Raw genomic sequence first — 22,731 nt, 5'->3', positions numbered from 1 at the left:
TTTTGTGTGTCCTTTGGTCTCACACACTAATAACTGTGTTCTGTTAACTCACTGATGATGATAGGTGTTGTGGCTCAGTGTAGTGGCCATTCAGTCGGATCATTCAGTTTAAATCTATACTCATCAAGGGCCCACCAGTGACCAGGGCCCTGGGACACATGCCTAGTACACCTCATCTGTAATCCATTGCTGATTATTATTATTATTATTATTATTATTATTATTATTATTGTTGTTGTTGTTGTTGTTGTTGTTGTTGTCGTTGTTTTATTAGTTTATTAATTTGTTTTATTTATAGCTTCTCATTTATTCTCACATATACTGTAAAAGCTCGTGCATTGTATCTCACAGCAATAATTCTCTGCATTATGCTGAATTCTGCTTGTAGTTTTCAAATAAAATTAGACACACAGTACTGGGAAAGAGTCCTGCCTATTTGCTGGGAACGTTTTGTGCCTGATTTAAGAAACACATACACACACACACACACACACACACACACACACACACACACACACACACACACACACACACACATATATATATATATATATATATATATATATATATATATATATATATATATATATATATATAACCTCAATATAGAAAATATATAGAACTCCAAATCATTTGAGAGCATTACTCTAAATTAATTAATATTAACATCTGTCACTTTCTAGACAATTTGTTGTTCTTAATCTTTGCTAACTTTCTGCAAGCTAAAATATAGAACAAAACAGTTTTGGTGACTCCACTGATAACCTTAGATTTAAAAAAAAATAAATAAATGTTTTTGTTTGTTTTAAATTAGTGTTGTTTTGGGGTTGTTGTTGTTGTTTTTTTGTTTTTTTTTTAGCTTCTTGCATCATTCAACAAAAATGATATTTTCTCAAAAAACAACCTGAATGTCAAAACATGTTGGACACTGGTAGCTTTATTATTATTATTATTATTATTATTATTATTATTATTATTATTATTATTATTTCAAGCATACTGTTTTTGTCTTTTTTTACTCACGGACAATCCAATTTCTTAATATAAGTATTTAGACTTAATCAAAATTCGTACATCATGCAATTTTAAGTTACAAGAGAGGGAGGGAGAGAAAACATAAAAGAATCTGCATATGCAAATAAACAGCTGGTGTATTAAGGGTTAGTGTGAGTCAGGCTACAACAGGAACACCGGTCAGAGATACAAACTTCACAGAAAAGAAACGAAAGTGAAAATGTGGGTTTAACTGGCAGGTGGACAATTATAACCGAAACTTTCATTACGAAAGGTAGGCTATTTATTGTATTTTAGGCTACTTTTACTATATTACAGCTGTCCATCTGTTCATTTCGTGCATGGTTTGAATGCACTATTATATATGTACTAAGTTTCAGGAAAAGTTGAAAAGAAATATCGCCTAAACCTGCCGGTGTTTCCCTGAACGCGTTAGTGTTTCTATCTCTGCATATTCGAGTTTCTCTCCTCTGTTTCTCAAGAAATAAATGATACAAACGTGTATCTGCTTAGAGAGGATATGTACATATGTGTATATTCTGAATCAACTGCAGTGGAATATATTGTAAAACTTTCCGTGTAAAAAGCTGGCTGAAACGATATTTATGTGAAGGAGTGAGTAAGGGATCGTCTAAAAAGTGCATGATATAGACAATAATGGAAGATTCTATATAGACCAGGGATGTCAAGAATACAGCTTGCCGGGACCAGACTTGATCTAAAATAAAATCGTTTTGTGGGCTGTAATTGAATAAGAAAGATTTGAAAAAGGTGCTAGTCTCTGTTTTTCCGTTAGGGGGTATGATAGAGCAATAAACTCAGGGCTGTAAAGTCAGCTACTTTTAAAAATGTAATGTTTTATCCATGTCTCTTTTCAAAAGAACTCATTTAGGGTTCATTTAAGGGTAAACATTTGAGCAATTACAACTTATTTTTTTTATTTGTAAATCATTTTTACACACACAAATACACACACACACACACACACACACACACACACACACACACACACACACACACACACACACACACTTAAATATTATGAGCTGATTTGCTTGAAATACAAAATGTGAAAAAGTTCAAGGGGGTGAAAACTTATGTAAGCATGCAAGCCACTGTATGTATGTATGTATGTATGCATGTATGTATGTATGTATAGATGTATAGATGTATACATTCAGTGGAGTCCAAAAGTCCCTAGCTGGGGTTTGCCCAGGCTCCCTGTGCAAACCCCTGCTGTTTTCTATTCTTTTTATTTATTTGTTCTCTTTATTGTCATTTTGTGCCATTCTATAACTTTCTTATATATAAAAGCAGCAATTACACAGGATGTACATATTAACACTCATGTACAATATTTAATCTTGCTTCTCCTCAGGAGGAATTCAGAAGGGACAGCACAACGATGCCAATCACGTTCAGCGGATGGGAGGCCTTCTGCGAAAACTTTAAGCAGCTGGAACCAGGCAAGGCCCCCAAAAAAAGCCACAGTTACACCATGTTCCATGGGACACACAAGAGCAACGCCCAAACTATAATAACTACAGGATTTAAGCCTTCAGCCGGAGGAACACTGGGAGCTGGTGTCTACTGCAGCAGGGACATTAACAAAGCCAAAGCCTACCCAGCATGCTGTTCTCCTAATGACAGAGTAGTGTTCGAGCTGCAGGTAAGAGTGGGCAAGGTAAAGAGAATTGACAGCCAGTGCATGCATCTGCAGACCACGTGGCATCAGAATGGATACGACACAGCCTGGCTGCCTGCCTCTGTGACTGGCTTTGAGGAAGACTGCGTGTGGGACCCAAAGAGGCTCACAGTTGTCGGTATAGCACACTGTGAGGATGCTGGCGTAAAGAATTCTTTGGAGAGTCTCATAAAGCAGCAAGGAAGAGGACCAGGACAAGAGGAAAGTGGGCAAGCAGGGAAACCTTGCAAGAACTGTGGAATGCAAACACAAAAGCCACACACTTTGGTGAAGTGCTGGGTCTGTAAGACAGCCATATGTCCCTTCATGAATAAGCACATGTGCTCGAAGAAGTGATTACTCACCCATTTTCTCCTCTTTGATTCACTAATGATTGTTTCTTTAGCGTACAGTATGCTGCTTTGTGTGATCATTTGTATTTATATCACTAGACAATAACTTGTAAGTAATTCATAATTCCAGTCTTGGTTTCTCCCAAGGTGTCTACTTCTTTATCTGAATCTTTGAGAGTCTTTTCTTACCAATGTCACCCGTTTGCTCACTGTCGTCTGTAAAACTGTTTTGAGGTTATCTGTATTGTAAAATGTGCTATAAAAAAGAAAATATATTCCATTCTAACAATTCTTATGAGAAAACAAATAGCCCTTAAAATGAGCTAATTGATATTTATAATGTATACATTAGAAATTCTGAATGTGACATTAATGTAAAAATTTAAATCAAAGTATAAATAAAAGTACATGATGTGATGAAATTTTCAGTTTTCTTTATTACCTCAGTAGGATATATTCATTTGGTAGAATCCACAGATCAGCATAGCCAACATTCTTGGTGACAATTTAGTCTTATTAATTATTAATTATCGAATGTTGTGTACAGTTCTTTGCTTGTATTTCCTCATTTGTAAGTCGCTTTGGATAAAAGCGTCTGCTAAATGAATAAATGTGAAAGTAATGGAGGGACTATAGAGAGACTGGTGAAGGAACAACTGGGTACATTTGCAATATCAAACCGATAACAGGAACTTGTATTGTATAAGTTCTGCAACATTAAATGTAATTATAAATTCATAAAATGTATGTCATGTCATTCTTTAATCAATAAAATATGTCATCATTAGCAAATTGCTGTGGTTTAAGAGGTGTAAACACTTGGATGTGCTGTTATTGGGAAATAATCCCTTCAGGGTGGTAAAAGTGAATCTGATTCATCACATCTACCTCATTGTTGATTATTTTCCTACAGTATAAGAGAGAGTCCCTTTGTGTTCTATTCCTTACCTAATGCAGTTTGCAAATATGCATAATATGCAAGGAACAAATTCTGTTTGCTGTTACCAGTGTTGGGTAAATTACTCCAAAAAAGTAATTCACTACAAATGACTAACTACTACTTTAAAATTGTAATCTGATTACATTACTGATTACTGCATGTACAAAGTAATCAGATTAATAATTGCTTTACTTTCAATTTACTTTCAAAACCTATCAAACTATCAAACCTACAAAAATACACTACAAAGTGAAACTCAAAGTTCTTTCATTAATTTTAGCGAGCGTCAATGTATGACATGATCAGAAACAGTCGGATTTATCATGACACTTGCCTCGGGTGTTGTCACTGTTTGTAGGATTACCAGACCGATAAAATATGAAACTTTTCTAACTAGGCTAGTTTGGTGTCGCTAGCCAAGGGGAGGCACAGCTAAGCTATGGGTTTAGCTGCTACAGTGCCATGCAAAGTACGTTATCTTTCCTTCTGCTCTGCTCATATCATGTTCATGTAAACTGGAACTCATATAGACATTTACACACCTTGTCTTCCTGCTCAGCATCAGACGATGTTACTGTTTCAGTTTCAAATTAGCATATGTCCATTTTTCCTCACACTGACTGTGAGCTAGCGTGTGGCAGAATTGAGAGACTGTCAGCCAATAAGACACAAGTATGTCCATGCATTTTCCTGTAAGCCCTGTCTGATTGGTCTCGCCTCCGTTTACCGAAGATATAAAATTACATCACCGCCGTCTTCTTTTACTGACGTTCAGTTACGTAGTGACAAACCGCTCCAATTGGATAAATATTTGGGACCAAAGAAAAAAATCTTTGGGGCTACAACGCCGAATAACCCAAGTAAGGCTACGCCCTGGCAGCCGCGCAAAACATGATTTATTTTAAAAATCCGTTTTACTTAATATTGTTTTCTTCACAATAAATAATAATTTTGTAATGCAAGTAACATAATTTTATTGGAATCAGTAACTGTAATCAAATAACATAAATTTAAAATGTAATGCATTACATTACTGCATATCAGAAAAAGTCATTAGATTACAGTTACTTTGTAACATGTTTTACCCAACTCTGGCTGTTGCAGTGGTTTTTTTTTTGTGGTAAATGCATCAGAAATGTGTAGTTCTATGGACCAAGTTTAATAAATGGCAGGGTAAATGGCACTGTGAGATTATCAGACAGCCCCATTCATGACAACCCAGACACACATAGAAAAATATCCTTAATCTCTATCAATTTCTCACCATAATCGGTTAAGAACTAAGTGCCATGTGCAAAATTCCATGAAAACACAATGCATAGTCAGATATGAAAAGTGAAGAAAATGTATTGTTTGAATTTATTGGGTGAGATTGTGTAGTAAATCTCACACAAACTAAAACACAAATTTTAGTGTATTTAGTGTGGTTTCAGTGTACATGCAAGCCTGGATAAACACAGATATGAGTTATACCCATCTGTTGAGTAGACCCAAGTACTTCATAGGTAATTTCCACAGGAAATGAAAACAAAGCACTAAAAAAACAGACTGATGAAATCTGAAGAGTGAAAAGGAATATACACAGTGTATATATCAATTGGTTTCAGTTCTGAGAGCTTTAGAAACACTTACCTGAAACGTCTTGTTTCTCTGGAAATTTTGTGTACTACACTTAACTTTCACTGCATCAACTATCTGTACTGAAGTAAATATAAGAAAAGCTATGATTTTATCTTGATAATTAGAATAATCCATTCGCATGGGTTATACATGTGCTACACTCCCTTGGCGTTCATACTTCTAATCTTAGTTGTTAAAATATGTATATGTTATTGTTGCATAAAGCCCTACTGATACTTTGTAAACTATGCAGGATTAACACAAACAAAACCTCCATGTTCACAACACTAAATGAAACAATGTGAAAAATTTCAGTTCTTTTATTGTTGTACAGTTTTTTCATCTTGTGATAAAAGCGTTTGACATTTTCTAACTGTACAATTTCTATAACAATTTAGTAGCCATTTAACGATCATGGTGTTGCTCTTGGACATATTACATCAATAACCTGAATACGTCTTGGATCCCACACACAGTCTTCTTCTAGACCACTTGGAACCATGCCACATCGAGGAGGACACCAAGCAGTGTCGTACCCATGATCATGCCAGGTTTTCTGCAGTGGGTGACCTTGATGATCGATTTTCTTCACTCTCCCAACATTGACTCTCACCCTTATAACAACTCTCTGGTGCTCAGGCAGAAGCAAAGGGTATCTACTGGCCTTATTAAGATCTCGACTGAGGTACACACCACGCCCTAACATGCCGACTTCAGATTGTTTAAAGCCGTTTCTCATGATTTGGGCAGCAGCATATTGAGAGGTACCGTGATACATTCGATACACTTTCCCATCAGCAGGTACAGAGAAGCTCTGGAGACAGGGAACTCCTGGACCCAAATCATCTTCAGCCCACATGATAATGTTTACAGACGTATATACAGGAAACTGTATTTGGGTGAGAGGAAAATTTAAGGATAATTAAATAGTGTCGAAAGTCACAGATCTTTGTACAGTGCTTGAAAACTTGGTGGAAGAAGCCAAAGAGCAAGGATAGGAGATGTTTACTAAATAAAAACTCTCTCTCAAGTTCATCATGAATATGACTATTTCTCGGAAACCGAATATAATTATAAGGAGACATGATTGCTAAGTAGTCACTGTACTGTACCTGTAATGAATTATGTATAATTTAATGAAACAATGCTGTAAAACGTGTTAAGTGTATAAGGAAATAAAAATGCAAGTGTGCTTACCTCTGTAATGACACGTCAGGTCTGACTGAGCTCGTTCTGAGAGAGGGGTTATAAACGAAACACAAAGACGATGTTGCGGGGGGTTTCCATTGAACTTCCTGCTTCATTTCTGATCTGGCATTACACAAACTACCATAGCTCTGTAAACACAGCGCTGTTTGCTGATGACAAGAACACTTTGTAAGATTATGCAAAAATAATCATAATAGTAATTTTTTGACTTGATTTTTTTTTTCCTATGAGAGACTGCAATCAAAGTTACATGGTTTAGTATTAGTTAGTGTAGTATTATAGAAGTTGCCCAATTGATTTCAAATTAAAAACTTTTTTTTTTTTTTTTTTAAAACATTCAATATCTTAGAATATCTAAAAACATCTAACAGATGTATCAGGTGTGTTTTACAATTTAGTCTAGATGTCAGGTCTTGTATTAATGTACTATTACTGTATACTGGGTTAGGCTGTGTTATACTGTAAATCCCACACACTCTATGATTTCAGACTCCCGAAAACAATGCTATGGCCAAAGGAAGTCAAAGCTTAGTCGTGCCCATCTACTGGGCTGCTCCAAAAATATTTTGTATATTTTTCCACAGGAAATGAGCACAAGAGCAACAAAAAATAACACCAGCCAAAGCTCATAGCACAGCCAGACAAGACACAAATGTAAAAATTTAGCTTTCTTAAACACATACGCAGAAAAATCTAAGGAATATATATTTCCCGCTTCATCAGAAGAGCTCTTGTTTTAGCCCAAATAATAATTGAAAACTTCAGTTTATATAGCTCATGTATGCTACATACTTCCACAGCTTTCTTATTTCTGATCTAAGTAATAATACATGTACCTTACTGTTTCATATAAGGTATATAATAAGTAAAGAATAGAACATGCATCTAAATGTGTTTTATAGGTTAGTCCAGTTCTCACATCTTTGATTTAATCTGTATTATTGAGTAAGGCCTACTTTTCATTGTGCATGTTGTAAACCTCATACACACTCTGACCACTTACACGCTGACTGTTACTACTTACAATCATGATACACCCATATAGACACAAAGTCATATTTATCTTATCATTCATACCACATGTACACAAGCCCCAGGTTGAAGAAATGAAAGTGAAAATGAAGTTTTCTTCAACAGCTAATGAATATAGATTTTTCTTATCATCTGCTCTGACTTTAGCACAGATGATTATTGGAATCATTTCATCTTACCCCCCAAAATATGGATTTTATTTGAGTTAGGTGTGGTATACTCTCATCTTATTATTACTTACTTATAATAAATATATGTCATTGTTACATTAAAAAAAACTGTGTGGAAAAAAGAACTTCTGTGTGAAAATCCAGAAAGAAATAAAATAGTGAAGATCTTTTCTGTTCTTTTATTAATTTACAGTCATTTTAGACTTGAAACTTTCACAGTGTTGATTTTATCTTCTGTAAACACTGATACATATTTACATCATTTTAACAGTCATGGAATGGTCCTACTGTTACTCGTGGACGAATTATATCAATAACCTCAACACGTGCTGGATCCCACACACAATCTTCTTCTAGACCACTTCGAACCATGCCACATCCAGGAGGACACCAAGCAGTGTCGTACCCATAATCATGCCAGGTTTTCTGCATTCGGTGACCTTGATGATCGATTTTCTTCACTCTCCCAACATTGACTCTCACCCTTATAACAACTCTCTGGTGCTCAGGCAGACCCAAAGGGTATCTACTGGCCTTATTAAGATCTCGACTGAGGTACACACCACGCCCTAACATGCCGACTTCAGATTGTTTAAAGCCGTTTCTCATGATTTGGGCAGCAGCATATTGAGAGGTACCGTGATACATTCGATACACTTTCCCATCAGCAGGTACAGAGAAGCTCTGGAGACAGGGAACTCCTGGACCCAAATCATCTTCAGCCCACATGATAATGTTTACAGACGTATATACAGGAAACTGTATTTGGGTGAGAGGAAAATTTAAGGATAATTAAATAGTGTCGAAAGTCACAGATCTTTGTACAGTGCTTGAAAACTTGGTGGAAGAAGCCAAAGAGCAAGGATAGGAGATGTTTACTAAATAAAAACTCTCTCTCAAGTTCATCATGAATATGACTATTTCTCGGAAACCGAATATAATTATAAGGAGACATGATTGCTAAGTAGTCACTGTACTGTACCTGTAATGAATTATGTATAATTTAATGAAACAATGCTGTAAAACGTGTTAAGTGTATAAGGAAATAAAAATGCAAGTGTGCTTACCTCTGTAATGACACGTCAGGTCTGACTGAGCTCGTTCTGAGAGAGGGGTTATAAACGAAACACAAAGACGATGTTGCGGGGGGTTTCCATTGAACTTCCTGCTTCATTTCTGATCTGGCATTACACAAACTACCATAGCTCTGTAAACACAGCGCTGTTTGCTGATGACAAGAACACTTTGTAAGATTATGCAAAAATAATCATAATAGTAATTTTTTGACTTGATTTTTTTTTTCCTATGAGAGACTGCAATCAAAGTTACATGGTTTAGTATTAGTTAGTGTAGTATTATAGAAGTTGCCCAATTGATTTCAAATTAAAAACTTTTTTTTTTTTTTTTTTAAAACATTCAATATCTTAGAATATCTAAAAACATCTAACAGATGTATCAGGTGTGTTTTACAATTTAGTCTAGATGTCAGGTCTTGTATTAATGTACTATTACTGTATACTGGGTTAGGCTGTGTTATACTGTAAATCCCACACACTCTATGATTTCAGACTCCCGAAAACAATGCTATGGCCAAAGGAAGTCAAAGCTTAGTCGTGCCCATCTACTGGGCTGCTCCAAAAATATTTTGTATATTTTTCCACAGGAAATGAGCACAAGAGCAACAAAAAATAACACCAGCCAAAGCTCATAGCACAGCCAGACAAGACACAAATGTAAAAATTTAGCTTTCTTAAACACATACGCAGAAAAATCTAAGGAATATATATTTCCCGCTTCATCAGAAGAGCTCTTGTTTTAGCCCAAATAATAATTGAAAACTTCAGTTTATATAGCTCATGTATGCTACATACTTCCACAGCTTTCTTATTTCTGATCTAAGTAATAATACATGTACCTTACTGTTTCATATAAGGTATATAATAAGTAAAGAATAGAACATGCATCTAAATGTGTTTTATAGGTTAGTCCAGTTCTCACATCTTTGATTTAATCTGTATTATTGAGTAAGGCCTACTTTTCATTGTGCATGTTGTAAACCTCATACACACTCTGACCACTTACACGCTGACTGTTACTACTTACAATCATGATACACCCATATAGACACAAAGTCATATTTATCTTATCATTCATACCACATGTACACAAGCCCCAGGTTGAAGAAATGAAAGTGAAAATGAAGTTTTCTTCAACAGCTAATGAATATAGATTTTTCTTATCATCTGCTCTGACTTTAGCACAGATGATTATTGGAATCATTTCATTTTACCCCCAAAAATATGGATTTTATTTGAGTTAGGTGTGGTATACTCTCATCTTATTACTGCTTACTTACAATAAATATATGTCATTGTTACATAAAAAAAAAACTGTGTGGAAAAAAGAACTTCTGTGTGAAAATCCAGAAAGAAATAAAATAGTGAAGATCTTTTCTGTTCTTTTATTAATTTACAGTCATTTTAGACTTGAAACTTTGACAGTGTTGATTTTATCTTCTGTAAACACTGATACATATTTACATCATTTTAACAGTCATGGAATGGTCCTACTGTTATTTGTGGACGAATTATATCAATAACCTCAACACGTGCTGAATCCCACACACAATCTTCTTCTAGACCACTTCGAACCATGCCACATCCAGGAGGACACCAAGCAGTGTCGTACCCATAATCATGCCAGGTTTTCTGCATTCGGTGACCTTGATGATCGATTTTCTTCACTCTCCCAACATTGACTCTCACCCTTATAACAACTCTCTGGTGCTCAAGCAGATCCAAAGGGTATCTACTGGCCTTATTAAGATCTCGACTGAGGTACACACCACGCCCTAACATGCCATCTGCAGATTGTCTAAAGCCGTTTAACATGATTTGGGCAGCAGCCTGTATAGAGGTACCGTGATACATTCGGTACACTTTCCCATCAGCAGGTTCAGAGAAGCTTTCAAGAGAGGGAACTCCTGGACCCAAATCATCTTCAGCCCACATGATGATGTTTACAGAAGAGTATTCAGATCACTGCAATTGGGGAAGAGGAAATTTAAGCATAATTAAATAGTGGGTAATGTCAAAGACTTTCAATCTTTGCATGAAAGTACAGGGTAACAAATATTGTTATTTGCATGATGAATATCTAGACATTATAGTTCATACAGAGACTGAAATCATTAAAATAAATGACATCACAGTAAAGAATAAGTAGTTAATTAAGTTCAAAGTAATTATAAATGTGTCTTTACAATGAATTACGTGCATGATATATTACTCTGTAATTATTTATAAAAACGGAGAATTACTATGTAGTCACTGTAAAATAAACAACAAATACACTGTAAAACAAGGAAGCTATTTGCTCATTGCTTACCTGAGGAACGACACAGTTAGTCTGACTGAGCTGGTTCTGTGAGTGGGTTAATATTAGGAAACCTACAGAGGGTGTGTTTGACTTTTTTTTTTTTTTTGCACAGCATAATGCACTTATATACCTGTTTATCCTGAATGACAGCTGAACAACAGGTAGAACTTTATAAAACTATATAGAACTTTGTGTGTTTGGAAAAAAATATTTTTTTAAAAACTATTGCACAAATATATTTTATTATTATTATTATTATTATTATTATTATTATTATTATTATTCCCAATAAAAAAAACAGCAGCCCAGAAAGTTAAAGTATCCTCATGTCATGAAATTTATGTGGTTAAATAATTTTTGACCGAAATTCCAAATATTGAACCTCATAATGGTGAGGTCATTCAATTCAATTCAATTTTATTTGTATAGCGCTTTTTACAATAGACATTGTCTCAAAGCAGCTTTACAGAAATATCAACATGGTATACAGATATTAAAGGTGCGAATTTATCCCAACTGAGCAAGCCACTGAGTGGCGACGGTGGCAAGGAAAAACTCCCTAAGATGTTTTAAGAGGAAGAAACCTTGAGAGAAACCCGACTCAGATGGCAACCCGTCCTCATCTGGGTAACAACAGTTAGTGTGAAAAAGTTCATTATGGATCTATATGAAGTCTGTATGGCGTTAGGAGCAGCCGTAGTCCCAGCAGTCTGGAATTAAAGAAGATTTGAGCTCCATCCAGAGGCAGAAAGGATCTGGATCTCTAGTATCTCTATAAATTCGTGTGGGGCTCAGCGAAAGGAGAGAGGGAGAAAAAAGATCATTATGACTGCGAAGTAGTAGAACAGAATCTAGTCAGGGTAGGCTTGAGTAAACAAATACGTTTTAAGCTTAGACTTAAACACTGAGACTGTGTCTGAGTCCCGAACACTAATAGGAAGACTGTTCCATAACTGTGGGGCTCTAAAAGAGAAAGCTCTTCCCCCTGCTGTAGCCTTCACTATTCGAGGTACCGTCAAATAGCCTGCATCTTTTGACCTAAGTAGGCTTGGTGGATCATATAAAACCAAAAGGTCGCTTAGATATTGTGGCGCGAGACCATTTAGTGCTTTATAGGTTAATAAAAGTATTTTATAATTAATGCGAGATTTTACTAGGAGCCAATGCAGTATTGATAATATCGGTTTGATATGGTCGTATCTTCTAGTTCTAGTTAGGACTCTAGCAGCTGCATTCTGGACTAACTGGAGCTTACTTATATTCCTACTGGAACATCCAGACAGTATGGCATTACAGTCATGACACTGCATACATAAACCAAACTGTGTTTTTTCAATAAAATGAATAGATTTCAATTATATGTTTGGCCTAAACTTCTCTGATAAAAAGGTCAAATAAATGTAATATTATTTAGATTCTTTTTCCCTTGTTTCAGAAAACCACACTTTCACTTTCATTTCTTCAGTTTGTAGCTTGCAAGGGTGTGGCTTTGCCTTGTATGTAGGTGCGGTGTGACCATTTCCTGGGTTTATATGAGACATTTATCTGGTTAAAACATTTTTGCCTAGCATATATTTGTTTGGGAATGGCATGGGTTCAAGTCATTATAAATTCAAATCTTGGGTTTCTATTCATGTGCTCGTTCTTATATGGTATTGTTTCAATAGCAACAGCTAATTCACAGGGACTTATATGGCAGACATGCAACATAATCTATAAATAATAATAATAATAAACTTTTTTTAATGTGTTGTTTAACAAAAAAGATAGATCAAAGTTGATATGGTGAACTTTTCTGTAAAGATCCATCTCAGGTTCACTGTATTGTTGTTGTGCAATCCTGTCCAAATTAAGTCTATACATTCCCCTGAGTTGCTAATTATAGCAAAACTATACAATTTTCTATAAATTAATCATGCTGGTTTTTTATTCACTTTGATGCAAAATCACCATATATAACTGCAGCCTATACACCCAGATTAACACAAAGTTTAGTCATATTTATCTCTCTAATTTAACCACACCTACAAAAGCCACAAGCTGAAAAAATTCAAGTGAACTACAACTAAAATTGGTATTAACTGATAATTATCATATATTCTTAAACACATACACAGAAAAATCTAAGGAATATATATTTCCCGCTTCATCAGAAGAGCTCTTGTTTTAGCCCAAATAATAATTGAAAACTTCAGTTTATATAGCTCATGTATGCTACATACTCCCACAGCTTTCTTATTTCTGATCTAAGTAATAATACATGTACCTTACTGTTTCATATAAGGTATATAATAAGTAAAGAATAGAACATGCATCTAAATGTGTTTTATAGGTTAGTCCAGTTCTCACATCTTTGATTTAATCTGTATTATTGAGTAAGGCCTACTTTTCATTGTGCATGTTGTAAACCTCATACACACTCTGACCACTTACACGCTGACTGTTACTACTTACAATCATGATACACCCATATAGACACAAAGTCATATTTATCTTATCATTCATACCACATGTACACAAGCCCCAGGTTGAAGAAATGAAAGTGAAAATGAAGTTTTCTTCAACAGCTAATGAATATAGATTTTTCTTATCATCAGCTCTGACTTTAGCACAGATGATTATTGGAATCATTTCATTTTACCCCAAAAAATATAGATTTTATTTGTATTAGGTGTGGTATACCCTCATCTTATTACTGCTTACTTACAATAAATATGTCATTGTTACATAAAAAAAAACTGTGTGGAAAAAAGAGCTTAGGTAAATTTTGCTCTTAGTTATAAGAAATGTACATCACTCTGATATAAAACAACAGTGCCACAGACTCTGTGGGATTAAAAATAGCATTATCATATCATCACAGAATTTCTATGTTAAAATCCAGAAAGAACCAACAAGGTTTGTTTTTAGTTCTTTTATTAGTTCAAAGTTATTTTAGACCTGGACATTGACAATGTTGATTTTATATTTTAGAACTACTGATAGGAAGTTTTTACAACCATTTAACAGTCGTGGAATGGTGCTGATTATATTCGTGGACGAATTATATTAATGGTCTGGATACGACTTGGATCCCACACACAATCTTCTTCTAGACCACTTGGAACCATGCCACATCGAGGAGGACACCAAGCAGTGTCGTACCCATGATCATGCCAGGTTTTCTGCAGTGGGTGACCTTGATGATCGATTTTCTTCACTCTCCCAACATTGACTTTCACCCTTATAACAACTCTCTGGTGCTCAGGCAAATCCAAAGGGTATCTACTGGCCTTATTAAGATCTCGACTGAGGTACACACCACGCCCCAGCATGCCGCCTGCAGATTGTTTAAAACCGGTTCTCATGATTTGGTCAGCAGCCTGTATAGAGGTACCGTGATACATTCGGTACACTTTCCCATCAGCAGGTACAGAGAAGCTTTCAAGAGAGGGAAATCCTGGACTCAAATCATCTTCAGCCCACATGATGATGTTTACAGAAGAGTATTCAGATCACTGCAACTGGGGAAGAGGAAATTTAAGTCTTTAAACTTTAAAAGTCTTTAAACTTTAAATCTTTGCATTAAAGTACAGGGTAACAAATATTGTTATTTGCATGATGAATATCTAGATGTTACAATTAATTCAGAGACTGAGATCATTAAAATAAATGACACCACAGTAAAGTATAAGTAGTCAAAGGTCATGGTAATTGCTAGTCTAAGAACTGATTTCCTAAAATCATTTAAGTCTCTGAAAAATTAATTACAAACATGATATATCACTCTGCAACTATTTATATAAACAAGGGAGAATGTGTATGTAGTCACCTTAAAATAAAAAACAAAAAGGAAATGAATTACTCATTGCTTACCTCCAGAACGACACAGCTGGTCTGACTGAGCTGTCCTGAGAGTCGGTTTATAAAGGAAATATACAGGGTGTGTCTTTATATGCCAAAGGTCGCTCTAGGGCTCAGGTGCCGTACTACAAATTAATGTATACAGATTTTATTACTAAATTTAAAAACTTAAATATTGATTTGGTAAATAACGCTAATAAAAAGATTTACCTGATAATCATTGATAAAATGTATGGTAACCCGCTAGAATTTAGGAACTTGGAAAAGGATCAAAATATAAACTGTTTTAAAAATTTACCAAGTAAAATAATATCTGAAAATATTAGCGACACATCTTGGCTAGTAGCTGTTAGAAGACTACCTGTAAGGGTTGTAGTCAAGTGGAGCTGCTTTGTTAAAACAACTGTATGCCCTATGCCAGGATGCGAATATGAAGAAACAATTGAACATTTCCTTCTAGATTGCTAGCCTTCAAAAGAGGTGTGGGACAAAATGAAAACGATAGGTTTAATGATAGAAATAAACATGGTTTCGGTTTTTTATGGTATTTTTAAAGAAAACGTGTCAAAAGTGAGTATGACTTCTTATGGTATACCATGTGTTTGATTAAATCAAATCTGTGGAAAACACGATGCAGAATGACTATTGAATAACAATCTTTATCAAATGATGTAGTTTTTAAAAGTATTCGAACAGAACTGAAAAGAGAAAAAATCTAGCAAATTCTTGTTCAAAGACCAAAGTGTATGGGAGGCGATTATTTTATAGTTGGATTTTTCATGAACTTATGAGTGTATGAATTTGTACTGTGTTGTTGATAATTATGTAAATGTGTGAAACTCTTTTCCAATAAAGTATATTTAAGGAAAAAAAAAAGAAACTGCATGATGCACTTACACACCTTACACTCCGCCAGTGAAAAAGTTTATGTACGTTACCTGTTTTCACCCATCAATGTAGCAAAACTACAAGAATGCAATACATAAATAAGGCATCCAAGCTGGCATCCTACAGGGATCAACCAGTCTGGCCCTCTGAGTGACACACCTCACTTTGATATCAGTCATGCCTCATGGTTGCAAAAACATAGCAATATAGGGTATAGTGATTTTTAATAGCAAACCAGAATTTTTTTTTCATAAAATGCCTCATTGTGTCACACAGCCTGTCAAGAGGTACCGTGATACATTCGGTACACTTGATTAGGATTACAGAGTATGTTCAGATCACTGCAACTGGGGAAAAGGACATTTAAGCAAAATTAAATATTGGGTAAAGTCAAAGACTTTAAATCTTTGCATTAAAGTAGAGGGTAACAAATATTGTTATTTGCATGAATAATAATAATAATAATAATAATAATAATAATAATAATAATAATAATAATAATAATAATGATGATGATGATGATGATGATGATTATTATTATTATTATTATTATTATTATTATTATTATTATTATTATTATTATTATTATTATTATTCACAATAAAAAACAGCAACCCAGAAAGTTAAAGTATCCCCATGTCATGAAGTTTATGTGGTTAAATAATTTTTGACTGAAATTCCAAATATTGATCCTCATAAGATAAGATAAGATAAGATAAGATAAGATAAGATAAGATAAGATAAGATAAGATAAACTTTATTGATCCCACACTGGGGAACTTCCCTCGTTACAGCAGCTCAATTACACAAAAAACAGATAGGAAAGAATACACATTAAATAGTAATTGAATTGAAATAAAGTATCTAAATATATATATATATATATATATATATATATATATATATATATATATATATATACACAATAGGAATAGAAAAATAAGAATTAAATTAGTAAAAAAAATAATAATAGTGGTAATATGTACACTATGGACACCTCAATGTATGTTTATAATTTGAATATGTGCAGATGTGTAACACCTTGTTTATATACATGAGTGGATAAATGGATTATTAATAGAGGGCTGCACAACAGATAATAATAATGTGTGGGTTGCTGATGCAAAAAAACTGTTAGCAGTGCTACATTATGTTGTTGGTGCATTAAAGAGTCTGACTGCTGTAGGGATGAACGACCTGCGGTAGCGCTCTTTCTTGCATAGAGATTGCTGCAGTCTGTTGCTGAAGGAGCTGCTCAGGGACCCCAGAACCTCATACAGGGGGTGAGAGGAATTGCTCCTGATAGACGCCATCTTAGCTAACATCCTCCTCTCCCCCACCACCTCTAAGCTGTCCAGAGGGTAGACCGGGACAGAGCTAGCCCTCTTGACCAGTTTGTTGAGGCGTTTCCTGTCCCTATCTGTGCACCCAACTCCCCAGCAAACTACTGCATAGAAGATAGCAGATGCTACCACAGTGTCATAGAAAGTTTTAAGCAGGGTCCTGCACACACCAAAAGACCTCAGTCTCCTCAGCAGATGGAGACGACTTTGGCCCTTTTTGTACAGGACATCTGAGTTTGTGGACCAGTCCAGTTTGTTGTTGAGGTGAACACCCAGGAATTTATATGTCTCCACCCTCTCAATATCAATACCTTGTATGCACACCTGTGTAGACCGGGTTGGCCACCTGCGGAGGTCGAATACCATCTCCTTTGTCTTGCCGGCGTTGAGGTAAAGGTGGTTTAATTTACACCAGTTGACAAAGTCAGCGATGACCTCCCGGAATTCCTGATCGCTCTCCTCTGATACTCGTCCAACAATGACCGTATCATCAGAGAACTTCTGCATGTGGCAGCTGTTAGTATTATATTTGAAGTCTGCTGTGTACAGGGTGAAGAGAAATGGAGCGAACACTGTACCCTGCGGTGCTCCCGTGCTGCTGACCACCACATCAGACATACAGTCCTGGAGCCTCACATACTGTGTTCTGTCAGTGAGATAGTTGGTGATCCATGCAGACAGGTGGCGATCAACTCCAGCTCTCAAAAGCTTCCCCCTAAGCAGTGATGGCTGAATTGTGTTGAAAGCACTGGAAAAAAAAAAAAAAAAAAACATCATCCTCACAGTGCTCCCAGTATTCTCCAGGTGTAGAAGTAACCTGTGCATCATGTAGATAATGGCATCTTCAACCCCCATGCCTGGTTGGTAAGCAAACTGTAGAGGGTCTAGCTCTGTGTTCACTAGGGTCCGCAGCTGTCACAGTACAATTCTCTCCATGGACTTCATCAGGCGTGAAGTTAAGGCTACCGGTCTCATAATGGTGAGGTCATGACACTGCATACATAAACCAAACTGTGTTTTTTCAATAAAATGAACAGATTTCAACGATATGCCTGGCCTAAACTTCTCTGATAAAAAGGTCAAATAAATGTAATATTATTTAGATTCTTTTTCCCTTGTTTCAGAAAACCACACTTTCACTTTCATTTCTTCAGTTTGTAGCTTTCAAGGGTGTGGCTTTGCCTTGTCTGTAGGTGCGGTGTGACCATTTCCTGGGTTTATATGAGACATTTTTCTGGTTAAAACATTTTTGCCTAGCATATATTTGTTTGGGAATGGCATGGGTTCAAGTCATTATAAATTCAAATCTTGGGTTTCTATTCATGTGCTCGTTCTTATATGGTATTGTTTCAATAGCAACAGCTAATTCACAGGGACTTATATGGCAGACATGCAACATAATCTATAAATAATAATAATAATAAACTTTTTTTAATGTGTTGTTTAACAAAAAAGATAGATCAAAGTTGATATGGTGAAGTTTTCTGTAAAGATCCATCTCAGGTTCACTGTATTGTTGTTGTGCAATCTAAGGAATATATATTTCCCGCTTCATCAGAAGAGCTCTTGTTTTAGCCCAAATAATAATTGAAAACTTCAGTTTATATAGGTCATGTATGCTACATACTCCCACAGCTTTCTTATTTCTGATCTAAGTAATAATACATGTACCTTACTGTTACATATAAGGTATATAATAAGTAAAGAATAGAACATGCATCTAAATGTGTTTTATAGGTTAGTCCAGTTCTCACATCTTTGATTTAATCTGTATTATTGAGTAAGGCCTACTTTTCATTGTGCATGTTGTAAACCTCATACACACTCTGACCACTTACACGCTGACTGTTACTACTTACAATCATGATACACCCATATAGACACAAAGTCATATTTATCTTATCATTCATACCACATGTACACAAGCCCCAGGTTGAAGAAATGAAAGTGAAAATGAAGTTTTCTTCAACAGCTAATGAATATAGATTTTTCTTATCATCAGCTCTGACTTTAGCACAGATGATTATTGGTATCATTTCATCTTACCCCCCAAAATATGGATTTTATTTGAGTTAGGTGTGGTATACTCTAATCTTATTATTACTTACTTATAATAAATATATGTCATTGTTACATAAAAAAAAACTGTGTGGAAAAAAGAACTTAGCTAAATTTTGCCCTTAGTTATAAGAAATGTACATCACTCTGATATAAAACAACAGTGCCACAGACTCTGTGGGATTAAAAATAGCATTATCATATCATCACAAAATTTCTATGTTAAAACCCAGAAAGAACCAACAAGGTTTGTTTTTAGTTCTTTTATTAGTTCAAAGTTATTTTAGACCTGGACATTGACAATGTTGATTTTATATTTTAGAACTACTGATAGGAAGTTTTTACAGCCATTGAACAGTCGTGGAATGGTGCTGATTATATTCGTGGACGAATTATATCAATGATCTGGATACGACTTGGATCCCACACACAATCTTCTTCCAGACCACTTCGAACCATGCCACATCCAGGAGGACACCAAGCAGTGTCGTACTCATGATCATGCCAGGTTTTCTGCAGTGGGTGACCTTGATGATCGATTTTCTTCACTCTCCCAACATTGACTCTCACTCTTATAACAACTCTCTGGTGCTCAAGCAGATCCAAAGGGTATCTACTGGCCTTATTAAGATCCCGACTGAGGTACACACCACGCCCTAGCATGCCGCCTGCAGATTGTTTAAAGCCGTTTAACATGATTTGGGCAGCAGCCTGTTGAGAGGTACCGTGATACATTAGGTACACTTGCCCAGCAGCAGGTTCAGAGAAGCTTTCAAGACAGGGAAATCCTGGACCCAAATCATCTTCAGCCCACATGATGATGTTTACAGAAGAGTATTCAGATCACTGCAACTGGGGAAGAGGAAATTTAAGCATAATTAAATAGTGGGTAAAGTCAAAGACTTTAAATCTTTGCATTAAAGTACAGGGTAACAAATATTGTTATTTGCATGATGAATATCTAGATGTTACAATTAATTCAGAGACTGAGATCATTAAAATAAATGACACCACAGTAAAGAATAAGTAGTCAAAGGTCATGGTAATTGCTAGTCTAAGTACTGATCTAAGAACTGATTTCCTAAAATCATTTAAGTCTCTGAAAAATTAATTACAAACATGACATATTACTCTGCAACTATTTATATAAACAAGGGAGAATGTGTATGTAGTCACCTTAAAATAAAAAACAAAAAGGAAATGAATTACTCATTGCTTACCTCCAGAACGACACAGCTGTTCTGACTGAGCTGTCCTGAGAGTCGGTTTATAAAGGAAATGTACAGGGTGTGTATACATATGCTTGAACATGCAAATTGCATGATGCACTTACACACCTTACACTTCCCCAGTGAAAAAGTTTTTTTTTAAAGTGGTTGAATCATTTTTATGATTAAATCTAATTTAAAGGTTTATGAAGTAATAATTACAGCTCATAACTGTCTAATTTAAAGGTTTATGTTATAATAATTACAGCTCATAACACTCTAATTTAAAGGTTTATGTTATGATAATTACAGCTCATAACACTCTAATTTAAAGGTTTATGTTGTAAAATAGGCAGTTATGAACCGCACGTATTACAGCTCATAACTGTCTAATGAAAAGTTTATGTTGTAAAATAGACCGTTATGAACCGTACTTATGCACCGACAAAGTGCAATCCTGTACAAGTTAAAATGTTGATACCGTATTTTTTTACGGTAAAGTTCTAGCAACCACAGCTGCTGGTTTTTTACCGTAAATTTCACTTCTTCTTTTTTTTTTTTACAGTATAGGATCTTAGACATGAATGGAAGGTTTGATACTGTCCTGTAGTGTCAAGTTCAGGTTTTTTAAATCTGGGTTTTGATAACTGCTAGTTTGAAAGATTTATGTAGTTAGTCAGTGCTAAAGGAGAACTCATTATTTTTTAGAAGTGCATCTCCCAGGCATTCCCATAATGTTCGTTGAAAATTATTTTTACTTCACGAATGCCTTTTCTTGATGGCAGGTCAGAATCTACAGATGGGAAAGTATAATGAATGTATTATGGTGGAGCAGATAAGGATCCTGTCCATGTCACCTTATGACTATGCCTCCAGGTAAGAAGTAAACCACTGCCATTCTGTGCTGTGAATTCCAAGACTCATTAGGATAGACAGAAGAGTCTTGTACTTGTGTCTAAATACATAACTTATACCAATAATTTGGAATTTCTGGAGACATACATACATAAATGCTTAGAATTTGGTTTTGATAAGCTCATGATTATTATCTGATGATGATCTTTGTGAGCATCTTTGTGTGTATGAAAATTAAAGGTTTTCATGTCCCTGACTATCATTTTCACTTTTGTTTCTACAGCTCGTGTTTCTGTAGGGCTGGCTCTTTTTTGTATTTTTATGCAAAACAGTCTGGTTGACCAAACCAGTAATGTACTCACCAGACGTTGTTTCCTCGGCTCAGCAATAGTGATGCATGTGTTTGCTGAAAGTCAGCCAGTAGATATGACATTGCTTTTGTAACATAAAACAAACATAGAATATATGGCCATCCAATATATTGACTAATTAAGAAAATGTGGACCTTTAGTCCATATTACAAAGAGACCAACAGAAAAAGAAAAAAGAACTAAAGTCCTCACTTTCGCATGTGTAAAATTTTTACATGAGGTCAGTTATAACACGGTAAATGTCTTATTTGCAATGCTTCACTGTTCTTATTTGCTGCACACATTGTTTTTTTGTGTGCAAGTGCATTGACATGAAAACTTTCTGCGCAAAAGATATCAGCAAAATAAACATGAGGAATAAAAAAAAATGCGGAAGTTAATTATTTACTTCCGTACCTTGCTTTTGTTTGGCAGGCATGCACATGATTAGTACTGTATATAATGAATTTTTTTTAATGGCAGAGCACAGGTGTTTGTTATCAAAGTATATATTTGTGTGTTCTGTTTCATGTGTTATTTTGGCTTCCTGTTTCAGTCTTCCTCATAAGTAAGAGCAACAAAAGATTTTTCCTCAATAAGGTCAATAAAATTAGTAGTGTCTGCCATGTCATGTTAAAGCTGCTAGTAGATCGTTCCAAAGAAAACACAAATAATCAAACATAACTTTATATTCAGAATTTATGTACAATATTTAACAATTAAAAAAACAATATAACAAGCTATGGTAGTGTTTATAATTGTTCTGGATTAGTCTACTGACAACTA

At 35.2% G+C, this 22,731-nt stretch overlaps 2 protein-coding genes across 3 annotated transcripts; one reads left to right on the top strand and one right to left on the bottom strand.

Annotated features, from left to right (window-relative positions):
- The first annotated feature begins 1,168 nt into the window (after positions 1–1,168).
- LOC108279195 (uncharacterized) lies at positions 1,169–3,473 on the top strand. Its single transcript, XM_017493242.3, has 2 exons — positions 1,169–1,288; positions 2,393–3,473. The coding sequence occupies exon 2, from the start codon at positions 2,420–2,422 to the stop codon at positions 3,053–3,055; it is 636 nt and encodes a 211-aa protein (XP_017348731.1). The 5' UTR covers positions 1,169–1,288; positions 2,393–2,419; the 3' UTR covers positions 3,056–3,473.
- A 2,443-nt stretch (positions 3,474–5,916) lies between these two features.
- Positions 5,917–15,322, bottom strand: gig2e (grass carp reovirus (GCRV)-induced gene 2e). Of its 2 annotated transcripts, XM_053687896.1 has the most exons (5): positions 15,256–15,322; positions 14,441–14,903; positions 10,593–11,002; positions 8,325–8,781; positions 5,917–6,439 (listed from the first exon to the last, which is right to left on the bottom strand). In XM_053687896.1, the coding sequence occupies exons 2-5, from the start codon at positions 14,865–14,867 to the stop codon at positions 6,024–6,026; spliced, it is 1,710 nt and encodes a 569-aa protein (XP_053543871.1). In that variant the 5' UTR covers positions 14,868–14,903; positions 15,256–15,322; the 3' UTR covers positions 5,917–6,023. The 2 variants fall into 2 exon arrangements, 1 of the variants encoding a protein (XP_053543871.1); XR_008398321.1 differs by lacking the exons at positions 14,441–14,903; positions 15,256–15,322 and adding an exon at positions 11,410–11,434 and having other exon boundaries at positions 5,917–6,500; positions 6,809–8,781; positions 9,090–11,063.
- Positions 15,323–22,731: the final 7,409 nt, after the last annotated feature.

The sequence above is a fragment of the Ictalurus punctatus genome, chromosome 18, assembly GCF_001660625.3.
Source record: "Ictalurus punctatus breed USDA103 chromosome 18, Coco_2.0, whole genome shotgun sequence".
NCBI classification, from domain to species: domain Eukaryota; kingdom Metazoa; phylum Chordata; class Actinopteri; order Siluriformes; family Ictaluridae; genus Ictalurus; species Ictalurus punctatus.
Note: the sequence above shows the minus strand (reverse complement) of the source record. Positions and strands in the feature narration are given on the sequence as shown.